Below are 16,935 nucleotides of genomic sequence, written 5' to 3' on the forward strand. Positions count from 1 at the left end.
TATCAACACCGACAACACTACACTGTCCTCTGTATTATCGACAAGGATATCAACTCTGTCCCAGGAGCATGGAGGTAATTGTGAAAATATGAAAAAAAAAAAACCTCAAAAGAAAAAAGTATTTTCTTTTGTTGCATTTTAAGATTTTCTTCTGGTGTGTGTACATACAGCATCTCACAGACACTTCTGGGGACGGGGATAAACTGAGGACAATGCAAAAGCAGTGGAGATTAACAGCTTTGATAAAGGGGTTTCCCTAAAGTACAAAGTGTCTTCAATCCCTTTGTAAAATTTCTAAACACATTTCACTTTATTGTGAGAGACAAAACTGTCATTTATAAGATCTTTTATAATCATTTATCATTAACATAAAAATAACAAATCAAAAAATACTGTTACATGCGAATGTTCACCACATCTCTGTATGGATTCTGTGATGTGTGTACATGTAATTGTAACTCTGCACAAATGTGTAGTGCAACATTTAGTGACATATTAAGCAATCAGAGAGAATGAACTAAATTAGCTGCTGTTCTTTAAAAATAAAAAATAAAAAAGTTAATTTGAAGCACATGGAGTAAACCTAATTACAGAGTCATTATGATAATGTGTGGGAGGAGTTTAACCAAGTGTAAATTACACCATCAGAGAAGCAGTCCTGTCTGAGCAATTACACATCAAACATGTAAGAGCAGAGTTAGTGGTGCAAACAGATGTTTTACCAAACTTTGAAGTGTGCGCATACGCATGTGCGATGTCCTAGAATAGAACTCGGATTCACAACGTTCGTCCTAAAATAGCCTTTGAGAAAATTCAACAATGGACTGAAGCAAACACAAGAGACTGACGGAGTTTTGACAAAAGCAGATTTATTGTTTTGCTGCGTGTGCGTGCAGTGTTACAGGGAGTGCTGCGAGTCCTGCTTTTCCATGTGTAAATGTTCAGGGCTGTACAAAGAGGAGGAGCTGGAAAAGGTAGTGGTGGGAGAACTTCAGTCAGCTGTGCCAAGAAGCACACCCGAGCCAAGTGAAAACTGCAAGGCACTTTTAGCCTCGCATGCCCACATGTAATATTATTAGCATTCATCACTCACTCACGCCAACTCCAAGTTCCTGCCACTTACACTTAAGATTGTTACCAAAAAGCCCACAGAGCACCTTCTTCCCCCAGGCTCACCCCTCCCTACACGTCCTGCTTTCCCTCTGACGGTTCAGACAGAGCTTCTTCCTGTGGGAACGGCGACTGCTGATTTATGACCCTGGACACTTTGCTTCCACCCACTCCCACAGCTGGCAGGGTGAATACAGAGTCATATTATAAGCCAGTCATATTATGTGCCCAAATCACATTAACACAGCACTGCACATGTCACAGTCACACTGATCTGTGTCTCCACTGCACGTGAATGTAACCGTTGAGAACGTCATTACCACAGTGCTGGCTATTTCACACAGCGCAGACCCCTAACCCTGTGTTTGGGAGCTGGTTTTAGAGAATCAGAGGCTGGTGATGTTTGAGATTTTCCTTACTGTCAATACATTTAAAAAGACACTTGATTATAATTAATAATATGTTTTTTTTCTGCATATATACATTTTATTCCACTCAGCGGCATATTCATAGACTGAAAAATTAAACAAAACTGAAAGAACCAAAATAGATAATGGGTGAAAATGTATCCTATTTAACTTAATTGGATTTTGTTAAGGCTTTTCAGTAAAATTATCTGACAATATTTCCAAGAAGATTGTGCTTCAAATTTGGTGAATGGAATTCTAGCACTTTATTAGTTCTGTTACTTTGTAACAGTGACATCATCATATTGCTTGTTTTGTCTAAAGAGTCAAAAAGATAATTGTGTAAGGAACACTTTATCCAAATTATCTGCAGGAGGTTGGATTTGGCGGCATGGCTCTGGTACCTCCCACCCTCTCGTTGTCATACATGGAAAGCCTAAATAGAAGGAAGAGCAGAAGCAAGATACTGAACCAGGTATGTCTGTGAAGGTTCTCAGTCATCCAGGTCAGCGTAGACTAAGGAGCTTGGAAAGAAAAGCGTCTGGACTTCTTTAAGTTGCTTGAAGAGGTTAAACCTCTCATCAGAGTAGCTTCTTCAGTTTAAGAGTCCCAGATTTAAGCCCTATGGGAGTGTTCCCCCCAAGAGGGACAATGGACCCCCCTAATGATCCTCTACATGAACCAAGGTGTGAAAACGGGTGTAGGTCACAATCAGCCAAGGTTTCGGGTGAACTCACTGTGAGACCTAGCCCCACCCTTTCATGTGATTTCCTGAAGTCAAATGGCCCAGGATGTTTGTGAGCATTAAGGCGTCTGGGAAGGGATCTCAAAACTGGATTATAGATGGCAGACAGTTGGTGTCGTAAACCACCGCCTCTATTCAAAGATGGCCGCTCACAGTGCACATAGATGGCTTCTTTTACTCCTCTTTCAAACCATCTGTCCTCTGTCCAAAATGTGACCGGGTACAAATGACATACATGATAAAGAGGAGCTGAGGTGGGTTGCAAAAACAGCTTTTGCAGTGGCAGCAGCAACTCAGATTGGCCAATAAGATACACAGATGGGTATGAACTGATGTGGACTGGCATTACCGTCAGGCGATAGCTGACTGACCTTGACCTGTGACCTCCCAATACTAAGCTTATTAATTTATTTATAATATATACATTTATTTTACAACATAAAATAAACTGGGCAGGCTAATGGTGACCAGGGGCCAAATATGGCCATTCAGCCTCCCCGACACAAGATGAGGTTTAATAGTCGTGTTTAAAAATATTAACACTGGGCTTATATCAATAAACATAACCACATTAAATCCAGTCCTGCCTATATTCAAGGAAGTTAATAAATGAACCCATAATATATACTGTATATAAATATACTAAAGAGCCCATGATTGAATACTTGCTGACCCCTGCTGAATGTGTTTTAACGTACAGAATGTAATGCATGTTATTTATTTAGTTGTACATTTAAAGAAAGCTAAATGTTTGGGAATGTTTTTTTTTTTAGCAGTGTCTTAGAGGTGGTAAGGAGGCCAGAACATCTCTAGAAACAGACCAAAATGTTGCCAGATTTGTTCTTTTCTTGTTACAGAGCAACACCAGACTGAAACGTCAGTGTTCAGATGCTGAAGGGTGAGTTTGTACCCTGCAACTGAGTGCAATTGGAGCACAAAAATCACACACACACACACACACACACACACACACACTCTTAAGACATAAAAAAAAAACTATTTAAATCTTTCCAAGACTTGACTCAATAACTTCTGTGCAAAATGAAGGTAAGAAAAGTTGCTTAGTAAAAGTTAGTAGTACCAAACATTTTAATAGCCCCGGCCCCCTCAGAAATATGTGCTTTTTAAGAATCATGTGAATTGGAATCATCTGCAGCAGGAAAAATGCATCTTCAACACCTACTAAAATATACAAAGAAGCCAATATCTTGCCTGATCTGTACAGAATGAGCAGCGCTTTTATGTGGCTGGAGTTATGGTTTCAATAAGTTGGTCTATGGTGAATAACTGCAGACGAGCTCACTTCTAACCCTAATCACTCTGTATCCCGATCGCGACGAGGGTGGTGTTAATGTGTTCGGTGAAGCACAGACACAGGTGGTTTCAATCTCCCGGGTGAAAATAAAACAAAAAAAAGGCCACAGACTTCTCTTTGAACACACTTTAAGTCATTTCTCTTCTGCCATCGCTGTGGGTGTGCACTGTGCAGACGGGTGAGTGTGCTCAGTCCACCATCCACCTCAGGCACGTCCCCTTGATCTACTTGTTGGACCGGTCCCGCCGCGCCCTGTACTGAGGGATCAGTGGAGCCCTCCATTGTAGGACTTGCTGTACATGCTGAAATCTGTTTCCACAAAATGTGTAGAGATGGGGTGCTTGTACAGAGGGTTAGAGGCCTGAGGGGGAGAGAGATGAGACTTTTAATACCTGAAGGGCCCATTTTATTTGACTGGCTTGGTTTATCTCACCTACATAGAAGGTGCTGAGGTTTTTCAGCCTCAAACTATGAGCCTCAGTTTATTGCTAGTATACATGATGGGGCTGTAATACTCATGAGTTAGGCTCATCCTTACCATTTCATATCGGGCACGCGAGCGGGCGCTCTGGAAGCGGGCAAACTCACGCCGGTCGTGGATAGTGATGACCAGCTTCCAGGCAGCGAGCAGCAACAGTCCTACCAACAAGATGCTCCCAACCACTGCGACCAGCACCATCAGGGCATCTGGTCCCCTGACGCACTCTGAAGCAGGCACAGGAAACAACATTTAACACAAGCTCACTTAACGTAAGTCACAGCTCTTTGTTCCCCATCTTCAGCAAACATTGGTGAGGTGAAATGGATGGCATGGTGGCTGAACAGATCGGGCACAATGGCTTGGAACCAACAACCCCCCCACCCCCCCAAAAAACAAAACAAAAAACAAACAAACCCAAAACAAACCTCTAAGGTCTTAGAGGTGACCGGACAGTCACTGGCACAATGAAGAAACTGAGTGTCTGCTTCAGCCAGTTCGTATCACAGGGAAGTCACAAGTAGTTATTTCTTAAGAACATAAATGAAGACACGGGGCATTAAAGGCGGCACTGAAAACACAGCACAGAGCCAGGGTGTCACTCTGCCCACTTAAAAATAGATGTGTGGACTTTCTGGAGCCAGTGGGTAAATGGAGACAGCGAACTCAGGTAACATGAAACGGTTGACATCCCCCACGTTTGCAATCAAAAAGTTATTTTTGGTCCAATTTGTAAAAACAAATTGGACCAAAAATAATAAATTCGACACCCCTGACTCTGGACATAGAATGACAGTCACTCAGAACTACACTCTTAAGCCTCCTTTGTAGTGACAGGTTCATTGTCTGTAACCACTGAGGGGGAATAATGTGAGGTAAGGTTGGGAGCAATGAACCCAGAATCTTTAAAGATGGTGGTGAAAATCAAGCAGCTGATACCTACGTGCAATCCAAAAGCACTTGATCATTACCAGCTGTCAAATTTACCAACAAGTGCTGCTAAAAAAACAAAAAACCCCAGGAAAGACAACATTATGTATTGTTGTTTGTAGCACTGACCTGGCTCTTTAAGAGCTGAGAGTATAGATTGTCCGCTGGCGTGCTCAGAATATGTGAACTTCATGACACAATCGTCGTCTGTCTTGTACAAACAAAGCACAGCGCCGGGCTCGTCAGTTTCTAAGCATGACAGAGAGAGATGGGAGGTGGGAGAAAACACAGACACATTTCTCAATAAATGCAAGTTTCTCACTTTCTACTGCTGTTCTAACAAAGCGAGACTTTGATATTATAAAAAACTATTAAGGTTTGGCTTCAGACACTGGAACAAAAGACATCCAAGAGGAATCTCACGCTCCGGGCCAAACGGATCCACTTATGAATGTTTAACACATCAGTCAATGTCTCTGCTGTGAAGTCACAATTTAAAAACAACAACAACAAAAAAGACAGGCTTGACTGAAATGCTGACATTCTGTTTGCCATTGTTTGCATTCGATCATCATTATCTGACCAGATTCAAAACCTCACAAGGGAGGATGAGGTCACTCCGTCCTGGTCCACCCCTCCCATCAGCCCCTGCTCCTCTAGTTCATGCACAAAGTATCTGGAATGTACATGTGGAGACCATTAAGGGCAGTCAGATGGCTGAACTAGTAGAGAATGCTATGAAACACATCAGACCTGGGCCAGAGCCATGCTGGGCCAATATGGAATGCTAATATAATAGTCTCTATGGCTAAACACAGACTCAGGCCATGCAGTGTCACAGTGCGACTTAAAACATTTCAAATTTCCCCCGAGTGTTCAGCACCAGGCTGTGAGGGAAAAAAAAAAAAAAAAGATGCACTGCCAAACATTTTGGATGGTGTCCCCTGGCTTTTTACAATGAACCACGAGACAGGCCAAAGACAGGCCTGCACTGCAGGTTTGGTTTGTTTAGCGAGTGGATTCTCCCTGTAGAGAAGGTAGGTGTCAGCGGAGGATTGGATTCTAAAATAGACTGAACTCTGAACCAAATGAGGGGTTGTAGATGAGATGGTGTAGCTGCCTGCTGTGTGGAGCTGCGACAGGTCCAGACCGCCATCTTCCACATAATAACATAAACATGAGGTCAAGCCTGACCGCTGAGCACTGGGTGTACTTTCATTAGCAATCACAGAGGTGTGAAAAAAGAAAGGGTGTAAGCAGCAAAGCCTCAAACAACCACAGAGAGTTGAACAGAGGCGACAGCCATACTAGAAAAGAAACTCAGAGGCTGTACCACCTGTAGATGCTAACAGGGGATTGATACTTCTGTGTTAAGCTACTGGAACCAGAAAGCTCCAAAACCCTGCCACATAATATACATATTATGTGGCAGCTTACATAATATTATGTAAGCTGACGTGGACCTTCCTGGAAACGTAACTACACAGTTTTTAAATTTATCAGTGAAAGAATAACAGCCGTCCTAGTACAGGAAGAACAATCACAGCCTCAATAAAAGAATTCCCAGTGGTCGGCATATTCCTCGAGGGAGATTGCTGAAACGATCAGAATGCACCCGAGGGAAGTACAAATGTGTCTGTCTCTGAAAATGAAAAAAAAAAGCCAAACCAAAACAACAACAAAGAGTGGGAACCAAACATTTTATTTGTTTCTTATCGAGGCTGCACCACACATGAAACAACACGCACAAGCATGAATGCTGGTAACAAAGTTGGCTACTTTTACAGGTTATTGCATAGAGTCAGAGATTCACAGCATAAATCTAAATCAGTTGTGACATGTCACATGTCCATCCAAAGTACCTGGAACTAAAAACGTTCCTTTAGACAATCCCATAAACAACTGTCAGGACTACACATGTACTATACTTCATCTGTCCATGCCGAATGCACTCTTGGCTGAAATAAAATACTGTAGGTCCAATCAAACAGTCCAGTCCCCCCATTTTGTTAACAAAGCTTGCTAAAATGGTCACTTCTGTTGCCAAAAGGGCAAAGATGCCAAAATACAAACTTGAATTTTCCTATAATTTGTTTTTAAAATAGACTGTATATAAAAGATGGCCAACTATTTCACTTTCAGCTAATCAGTTAAACCACTTCAAGCTCTGCTGCTTCAGTTGTTTGTGTCTGGTGTATGTATCCTGCTTCTCATGGAAGCTTAAAGGTAGAAGATCACTTTGAGCTGTTCTTTTATGTATTGATATTTAAAATATAGCTTTTCCTGGAATGGAAAAGTCCTTGTGCGTGCATTCAGACTGTTGAGCATCTGAATGTACTTTATTACATCAGGTGTTAATAGTGCCTCATTAGTGGGAGTCAGACAATTACTTTAGCAAAGTCCCACAGTAACAACAATAAACGGTATGCAGAATGTGAAAAATGATGCAGATGCTACAGATGTGAATACTTTTCTCTGCCAGCAAGTTGGTCTCTGTGTTAGTGTGTGTATTTGTGTTTACTCACTGAGAGTCTCCACAGTGATGATGCGATCCTTGCACTGTCGCTGGCAAGTCTCATTGTCCGCAAGCCTTCCAGAATTGAAAAGCCGGCACTCAATGCACTCCCTGAATCAGAGAAGGACAAAGACACGCTAAACATATGCATATATTTTTATATCTACATTCAGAAGGCAGAGATCACTCAACCCAAAAGCCAATCATATGACATTGTTACTGTGCTTCAGTTTGTTATTTTTGCTTTGCTACATCAGCTGTCGAAAGTGCCCCACTGTGCTCTGCTAAAACACTGGAACTGTCTCTACTACAAACTGCGACTAAACAGCAAGTGAACCGTGCAGCACACAGAACAAAGAACCTGATGAGTGCATGAACTGTTGCTGGTGCAGGTTACAGGAACCTTTCACAGATGCTTCAAGTTTGTTAAACGCTGCTTTTAAACTTGATTTGGTTCTTAAAAGAAATGGTTTTCTATTCTGAGAGCTCAAAGCGCTTTCTTACTACAAGACACCCATTCACAAAGAGATCGATACAACACTATTCTTATATGCCTCTAAGCATTATGCCCAGCATGCTCCAGTGGATGCATTGGGCAAAACTTGTTCTATGTATCATGTCAGAAGATGCTTCGACACCGAGGTTGAAAGCAGCAGGGATTGGACCACTGATTGTCCAGTTATAGAAATGTCATAAATTCTCTGGCACAGCAAATGCACAGTGATGCCTCTCTCTCCTTTGACTTCCACTATGGAAGCAAAAATCCTGTCTTTAAATCAGTTCTGACCAGCACTTGCGCTTTTGCACAATAAAAACAACATCAGTTTTTCAACTAAACGTTATCTCTCACAGGAAGCCTGTTGAGAGGAAACTGTAGTTCCATCCTCTCAAAAGCTAGCGCTGCTACACGGAGTGATCTGAGTTTGAACAAATGGTTTCATGTCACAAATGACATGAGAGTTAGCTTTGAAGGCATGGGAAGAGTTTTCTGATCAGTCTTCAAGTGAGAGAGGTATGTGAGGTCTTGGTTTTAGACTACTTTGAGCTTTTCCTGGAGCTTACAGTTGCAGACAGCCTGAAGGTTTCAATTTTCCACCTTATTTCTCACCCATCAGCGGATATTAGCAACCCAAACAAGCAGGTCAAGCTCCAACTTGGACTGTGTAAACCACAGGTATAAACCACAGCACGGCACTTACCTCTTTGTGCCGCAGGCATCGGGGCAAGTGGGGCATTTTTCGCAGGTTTCTCCAAAGGCTCCGGGCTCAGTGCACTGACAGCGGCCGCACACACAGCTGCCTCGCCCGCTGCACATCTGCCCGTCATCTGAAATGCAGCCCGATGTCTCCGTCGAGCAGTTGCAGTTGTCGCCAATGTAACCAGCATGGCATTTACACTCCCCACAGTGACACTCACCATGACCTGCCGAGAGAGGAACACACAGCAGGTCAGCAGAGAAACAATGTTACAGCGACGCAGCTCGGACACTGTATGTGATAGAGATTTTTAGCAGATGCTCTCAGTTTGAAACGCCCAGGTCACATTCAATTTTGGGTGTCCATACCACCTGAACGCCCAGCAGGGTGACGACAACACCCTATTGGCCTCTTAGAGCTGTGGGGTAAAAGGTTTTCTGGACATAGAACCCTTTAATTAGCAACCCTCATAAGAAGCAAAAATTGGAGTTTTATGTAATTCATTTCATGGCTTTGGAAATATATTGAGATGCTTTTGTTGGCAAACTTGAATATCATTGAAGAGTGGATTACTGGCTAAGTCCAAGAACTGAAGGACTTAGATTTCGCTAGAAGAACAAAAACTACACTAGAAGCCGCTGGCTAAACTTCACGTGTGACAAGAGATTGAGCAACATATACAGAGTCTAGCTGACAGTTCATAGAGGAGGTTTTGCTTCTCCTTTGCAACAGTGGGAAACTGAAACATCTGGAGTATTGCAGTGTTGATCATGCTCTTCTCCTACCAGCACTGAGCAAACTGCCCTGTTTGTACTGCATTCATTGACTTATCAACACTGGAATGAGTCCAAGAACGGGCTCTAGCTCTTGCTATAACTCTGATTTGGTTTGGTTGTCTAAGAACAGTCTGTGGTAAAGAGAGAGCAGTCAGAGACAAGAAGACTCCTTGATATAAGGAGGACAGCAGCTGCAATCAAAGAAGCCTTACTGACAAGCTGATTTCACACCCGCTGTTCCAAGACCCCCCACAAAGACCATATTCATGAATCTGCTCCCAGAGACTGATAAGGAACAAAGAGGAAGGACATACTGTAGGCAAACTATACCAATACAGACTTTATCAACAGAAAAGGAATGGACTGGTTCTTATGTAGCACGTTAATCGAGTAGGCTGGTACATTAAACACTTGACTTTTCCAGTCCTCCTATTTCAAAGCCGTTAAAATGGAAAAAAACACTGAAGACAGTTATTTGTGGAGACTAAGAAATAACTGGGTCACTAACAAATGAAATCACTGTAGGAGTGGTTCGTACTTCTGTCAAAGGGGCTCTCCTGGCAGTCAAGAAAGACAATCACAGTATACTGCCAGTCAACATCAGACACTACCAGGAGGAAAAACTGAGCCCCTGATTGCAGCCAGATCCTGAAAGAGGTCACAGAGACTTCTCAAAACCAAGAGGAAACATTTTTTCTAATCATCAAGCAAGTGGTCAGAGTTGTGCAACATACTGTCTGGAATCACAGACATGCAGTAAATTCTTCTTATTCTTGTCTAAACACTTCCTAATTATTCAGTGCATGCTGCAGAACTGTGCACGTTTTTTTTCTCTCAAGGTTGAAAACCTGAGACCAGTCAAATGAAATCTGTCTAGAGGACCACTCCTAGCCCTCAGTCACTGGAGGCTACCACAATGAGTGGCATGTGGCTGACTCACAGTACCAACACTGGGAACGTGTCCTTAGATGACTGCGCTGCTTTGTGGGCATTCAGAGGGCACGAACTGGGATCTCTTCCTGACAGCATGGGGAGGATAAAAGAAGTGTAGCTGTGTTCTCATTCAACATGTCCTGGCGAGCTGCTAATAGATCTGCTGTGTGCAAATACACTAATATTTATGTGAAATATTCATGTCTGTGCTCTTTCCCAGCGCTTATGACTGAGCTTTTGGAATTTCCTGTTGCATACAAATGTTGTTTTCTGCATCACAGTGCATGGCTGCAATTTTTTTCTTTAAATAAATAAAGAAAAGAAGAAGATCAACTATGTGGAGGATCTTTTTTTAAAAGTCTATGCAACAAGACAAATTCATGCTAGGAGATGTTCCTGCTCAACTTAAACAAGCTTAAAATTGACCAAACTCCAAGTTAAAGATGTCTTTATTTCGTCATATGTTAGGTACCGCTTCTTTTCCTAGATGCTGACAGTCTTTGGACAACTGCACCAATCGTGAAATGAACTGGCGTGCTGACAGAAGAAAATACCAGCGATCAACACTTCACGAGTCTACAACAGCTAACCGTCACCATATGCCTTGAACCAGATGTTTGGAGCAAGTGCACATGCTCTTTATCCTGCCATTCCGTCTTGTGATTTAGCTGGTAAGTTGTTTCACTTCTTCTTCTTCTCTGCTGTGAGATTAAGCAGTACTCACAATAAACACAGCTGTAGCGGAGGAGGGAACATGGAAAGTGTTCAGATCCTTCAGAGCTGTGACCTTCCCCTTTAGCTTGCAACTTTTCCATGACGTTTCTCGAGACATTCTGTCAGCCTGGAACAGCAGCCAAGATGAGATAAAATGAGGAAGAGGAAGGAGTTGTTCTGGAGACATCCAAGAATTTTCATTTCTGACATTATATAAATGGTAAATGGCCTGTATTTGTATAGCGCTTTTACTAGTCCCCCCTAGGGACCCCAAAGCGCTTTACACACCCAGTTCACACACACATTCACACACTGGTGGAGGCAAGCTACAGTTGTAGCCACAGCTGCCCTGGGGTAGACTGACAGAAGTGAGGCTGCCATATTGCGCCATCGGCCCTTCTGGCCAACACCAGTAGGCAGTAGATGAAGTGTCTTGCCCAAGGACACAACAACCGAGACTGTCCGAGCCGGGGCTCGAACCGGCAACCTTCCGATTACAAGGTGAACTCCACAATCTTGAGCCACGATCGCCAGCCATTAGGCTGCTTTCTGTTTCGTTACCACCATCTCAGGCCGTCAAATACTTTTCCCTTATGTTGCTCGATTCCCATAAGAAGATTAGAGGAAATTCAAAATGGAAAGGAAAAACAAAAAATGGAAAGAATAGTGTTCTAGTCTTCACACTACTGACTATGAATACCACATGAATGAATGAAGCATGAACGCATACTACATATGTCTATATCTTGCTCACTGTAATGCACTAGCCTAAATGCTGCCATACATCTTTATTTTCACAATTTCCCCCATCTTTGCAGTCAACTGCTGCAGTAAAATCAGTGAAAGCATCTGCTTTTAACTTTTCCCTGGTCCAGCTCTAACCAGTGGTTAGTGAAGGCATATTACAAAGGATCTAAGTTTTTTTTCTCTTTTTGTGAACTGACAGGAAAGCTGGGGAAGCTGCAGATTGGCACCTGGGCCTTATTTCTGTCTACATCTAGGTGTGTTTTATCTTCTAACATTCAGTCTCTGACGAATGCATTGGGAGCAACTCAGGCTTCATTATCTTGCCCAATGATACTTTGGCCTCCAAGCTTTGGATTAGTACAGGACACACTCTACCTCCTGATCCACAGCCATTTTAAAAAAAAGGAATGTGTTGATTTGTGTTCTATTCTGCAAGACTTGAAACTGGCGATTGAGACTATAAACTCAACAGAAAAGTGTTCACTGACCTCAGAAATCAAGGGCTGTTTTCCTATATTTCTATACAACAGTGAGTCACCTCCTTCTGGCCTTTTGCTTCAGCCTCACCAAAGCAAACCAACAACTTAAGTTCATCTTTTATGTAAATGCCAAGTGTTTGAGGTCTGAACAAATCCGCATAGCATGGAAATAACAATGGCATCTAGTATTGTATAGATATACTTGCAGAGTGGTGCAGAGACATAAGCTAATGTAGCATGGCCTAAGACTCACTCGAATTTATACAAAAATGCAGTTCTTAGTAAAATATTAGACACGTAAGAAAAAAAAAAGCGCACCTATAATTATTCTTTAGAAATCCTCAAAAACAGGAGTATACGATCATCTCACACCACAATACGCTGCATTACATATTCTCATAACACTGGAGCATATAATATGCAGTATAAACATCAGGGGGATATCTTTGGAAGGATTACAAAGGCTGAAAACAAGCAAAAAAAAAAAAAATTAGTCCCTTCTGTCAGACTGGTGGTTTTTATAGGCATGACAGGATCAAGAGTAGATCCTAACATTGCATGTAGCCTGTGAGGGCCTGTACATATTATTTTTGCTGTGAGAGAGAGACATCACATTGTAAACAAGCTTAAATAAATATTTGGAGATTATATAAACGGAAATGAGCTTCTGGGGTATTTTTAGAAGGACATTTCTTCCATCATATCATACAGACAACAGGAGCTTTGGGCTTTAAACGGGAGCTCAACTAATGTTTCTCAATAAAAGCATCACAGACAAATAAAAAGTCCACAGAGTGAATTGTTTGGCCATCTGGAGGACTGTTGTGCATGTCTGTGCAAACCAGAGTGTACAAAGAAGGATTTGACACATCAGCCTCTCCCTCCCTCTGCGTGTTTTGTGGGTGGAAAACAGGAGAGAGAGAAAACGATGGACTCGACACAGATGTACAATTCATGAGATGGTTGCAGTTGTAGTTCCTGTTGTTTTTGAACAGCTGGGCATTATTTCTAGATCTGTGAGCTGGAATTACTCAATACTCTGACACTTTGAACATTTGGCTCAAAATGAAAGCCTTCAAATGATGCCATAAGCTCTGAAGATGAAACCAAACAGTTTATGACAGCAGCAGCAACATCAAGCAGCAATTAGCTGTCCCATTAAGTAGAAACCATCAGCTTTACATCGAGCCAAGATTCTTTTTCTAGTCTGGAGGTCAACAAACTGAACTCAGTAACCCTCGGCAGGAATGCAGTGAATGTGTGATATGGTGTGGCAGCCTACAGCAGGAGTGGAGGAAGACTGAAACGCTCCCTCTGGTTCCCACTGCAGAGAGAGAAACAGTCACTTCCTGCAACGGTGGCCAAAGAGGAGCCTGCGTCCCAGAGGCTGTGATGTTTGGGAAGGAAAACGAAGCCGGCAACCTCCAACGTCTCCAGTTGCAGTCTGAATCTATATTGTGGTCTTGTGCAAAGGCTTCACCAAATATCGGAAATGTTTGTGGTGGAAAGCTATTTTGCCTTGAAAAAGAAAAGTGGAGGTAAAAAGTGTCCTTCTGGAGAGGCTCCATTTCCTGTGGGATATCCTGCAGTACATAATTGGCATAGTTGAGTTCAAATGTTCTAAATAAAGTTGATACAAAAATATGAATGAAAGTAAAGATAGAACCAAAAAATCCACAGTTTGAAACATCTTTTCAAAGCATGTCATCTATTCATGTGCTAGAAATCAGCACAGTACAGGATGTCAAAAAAAAAAAAAAAAAAAAAAAAAAATAGCCTGTCTGGCACTATTTCTTGACTTTAAATACAGATGTAGACACTTCCTTTTTATTAAACAACAAAAACAGAAGAAGCATGTTGTGAGATGAGATACTGTCCAAAAAAGACAAACACAGAAAGCCAAAGGAGACAAAAGCTATTAAGAAATCTTTGTAAAAACAAAACTCATTCATATCCCAGCAACATCTCCACCAGGTAAAGCCTCCACAACCAGTCAACGGAGGGTAATTTGGGCCCAGTTCCCAGTGTCGGCATGCACTCCGCTCACCACTGAGTTCAGTGTGTGTTTTAGGATACTGCAGGGGACAGAGCAGGAGAATTTTAAAAACTGCATGCTGGAGAGAGGAGAAGGTTAATGTTTGACATACCTGTTCGTCATTTTTGGAAAAAAAATGGTGACCCACACACGTCCTTTCCTTCAAAAACATCAGTCAAATTCCAGCATTAGGTTTTCCCCATCTTCCCAAATGACCTTCAAATCACCCACGAGCCCACAGTTAGATCTGATGGGTGATGGCGAGTACTGACACGAGCAGGTAGTGCCAGTCATTTTTCTTTAATTTCTCCAAACATGACTCAGCCACTCATTCTCAGGTGGAAACCCTGGCAGCGATTCACGGCTGCTCCGCACAGAACTTCCAGTGCTCCTCACCCAGGATCCCCAAAGCTGGATACCAGAATGGTACTGTCCCCAAAGATTCATCCACCTACACTATATCTAGTCATTACTAGAGGTGGGAATCACCATACATCCCACGATACGATATTATCACAATACTTAACGCACGATACGATATTATTGCAATTTTTAAAATATTTTGCGATATTCAGATTCTGTACATAAAGGTAAACTTTATCAATATTCATTTTATCTAATAACAAAGTCTCACACTCAGTCTTTCTCTCATTTCAGTTTTATTGTTGACAAACTGAACGGTTTGTATTACAGTCTAGTCCAACTTAACTGAACACAACCATCTGGTACAATTATAGCTATTCTGAACTATGCAATTTATGAAAACTATGCAGCCCCTTCAGCAACTGAAGAATTTGAAAGTAAATTAAAACAAAATATAATTTTACATTAAATAAAAAAGTTTTAAACTTAATTAAAATAAAACATGTCTTAAATTAAAATAAGTAAACTGTCATGTTTATTGCTGCCAAAAAACAAGTTAGACACATTTGGACAGTGAAGGAATGTCAGGATTCTTGCTCAGAAAAAGAATCAACATGCTCTGAAGTCAGAGCACAAAAACCTTTTTTGTAACAAAATATCGATTTCTGCTGTCCCTGTATCGATACATTATTAGCAAACAAAATATCACGATACTACACAGTATCGATTTTTTCCCCCCACCCCTAGTCGTTACCACGCAGGATCCTACCCCTTTATCCCCAACAGCACCTGATAGGTGACTCTGTCCAAAAAACACCTGATCCTGCTGGGAGGTGTCAGACCTTGAAGGACTGCTCTGCTAGTTATCTGCCGGTATACTGGCATTGGTATTTTTAATGGCCGATCATTGAAAATTAAAAAAAGTAAAGAAGACACTAAAGAAACACACTTCAAACATGTGTTGATATTGTACAGTTTGCAGACTGGATGCCACTCGAAAACAACAAAACACAAAATAAACTGGATATGTAGGATTTTGAATGACCAAATATCAGTCTGGGTGTAGTCCTGTCTTCCACGTTTCCATCTAAAGTATTATTTATTCTAAAACCAGAGGACCCACAAAAGTAGTTTTGGGTCAATTTCTTTCGGCTTACAGTGAATACAAAGTACTAAAAGAAATACAATCTATGCATAACAACATTTAAGTTGATAACTATCTTACATGATGCCTGTGGTGGCACTTCTTTTGTTTGACATCATTTGAAGAAGCAAATGACAGAGTGCACTGTACACTCATTTCAGAGACGAGACAAATCCATCACAGCAAGGCAGCACCTCCCTGACCCTGGGAAGGAACCTCAAAATATGAGTGTACCACTTTAAATGAGTGCTCTGACAGGAGAACAATATCTCTGTAAACCATTCATCTTAATGACACAGTAGGCTGTAGGATAAGATTACTGTTTAGTCACAGGCTCAGACTGGCCTCGGAATGTGTCTTATTTTAAACAGAAGCTGCTTGTGTTGTGAGTTCAAGGTTTCAATGTGCTGAAAGGAATATTCCCAAGGGTTCTTTGACTGTACTCTAAAACGGGCTTACAAGAACACACAGTTATTTTTTAGAGGATGGGCCTGGTAGACATTTCTCCGCATTTATGGTTCATTGAAACCAAGCCACTTCAATTACACGTCAGCAAATGTCGCCCTGCCAGACACAAAATGGCAGTAGTGATGATTTCATGACAGTAACAAAAACTGTAAAGTATCACCAGCAGACAAGCCCTCTAAGAGGGTCCTGCGAAACATCTGGAGTGACTGCAGGGAGTCGGTGAGCAGCAAATGTGCCGACGAGGCTTCAGTTTGTGTCCCCAGTGAGTAGAAATGAAAACATGTTACCACTTATCACTGCTGTCAAGGTTTAAACACCCTCAGTGACATTTTTAATCCTCTGTCAGGGCTAGGATCTGGGAGACACACTGTTCTCACAAGATAAGAGGAAAATTAAACACACCAAGTTGCTTCTGTCTATATGTGGAAATTTGGAGCAGGAGGAATGAAATACTTCCAGAGACCAACAAATATTAAAGGCTGAAACTGTCAGTGTGTTCCATGAATTTAAGTCATATGCAGTGACATGAAAGAACTGTTAAACTCAAGAGTACTTGATGATTAATAAGCCTAAACAGTGA

General features: G+C 41.8%; 1 protein-coding gene across 1 annotated transcript in view; it reads right to left on the reverse strand.

Moving 5' to 3' along the window:
* Positions 1 to 849: 849 nt before the first annotated feature.
* itgb5 (integrin, beta 5) overlaps positions 850 to 16,935 on the reverse strand; it is a 46,058-nt gene continuing 29,972 nt past the window's right edge. The window contains exons 12-16 of the mRNA XM_085135749.1: positions 8,700 to 8,922; positions 7,511 to 7,611; positions 5,115 to 5,234; positions 4,116 to 4,282; positions 850 to 3,938 (exon numbers count right to left, since the gene is read on the reverse strand). Coding sequence (XP_084991875.1) covers positions 3,843 to 3,938; positions 4,116 to 4,282; positions 5,115 to 5,234; positions 7,511 to 7,611; positions 8,700 to 8,922 — 707 coding nt within the window. The 3' untranslated portion in view covers positions 850 to 3,842. The remainder of the gene's footprint in view (positions 3,939 to 4,115; positions 4,283 to 5,114; positions 5,235 to 7,510; positions 7,612 to 8,699; positions 8,923 to 16,935) is intronic.

This window comes from Neolamprologus multifasciatus, chromosome 16 (genome assembly GCF_963576455.1).
Source record: "Neolamprologus multifasciatus chromosome 16, fNeoMul1.2, whole genome shotgun sequence".
NCBI lineage: Eukaryota > Metazoa > Chordata > Actinopteri > Cichliformes > Cichlidae > Neolamprologus > Neolamprologus multifasciatus.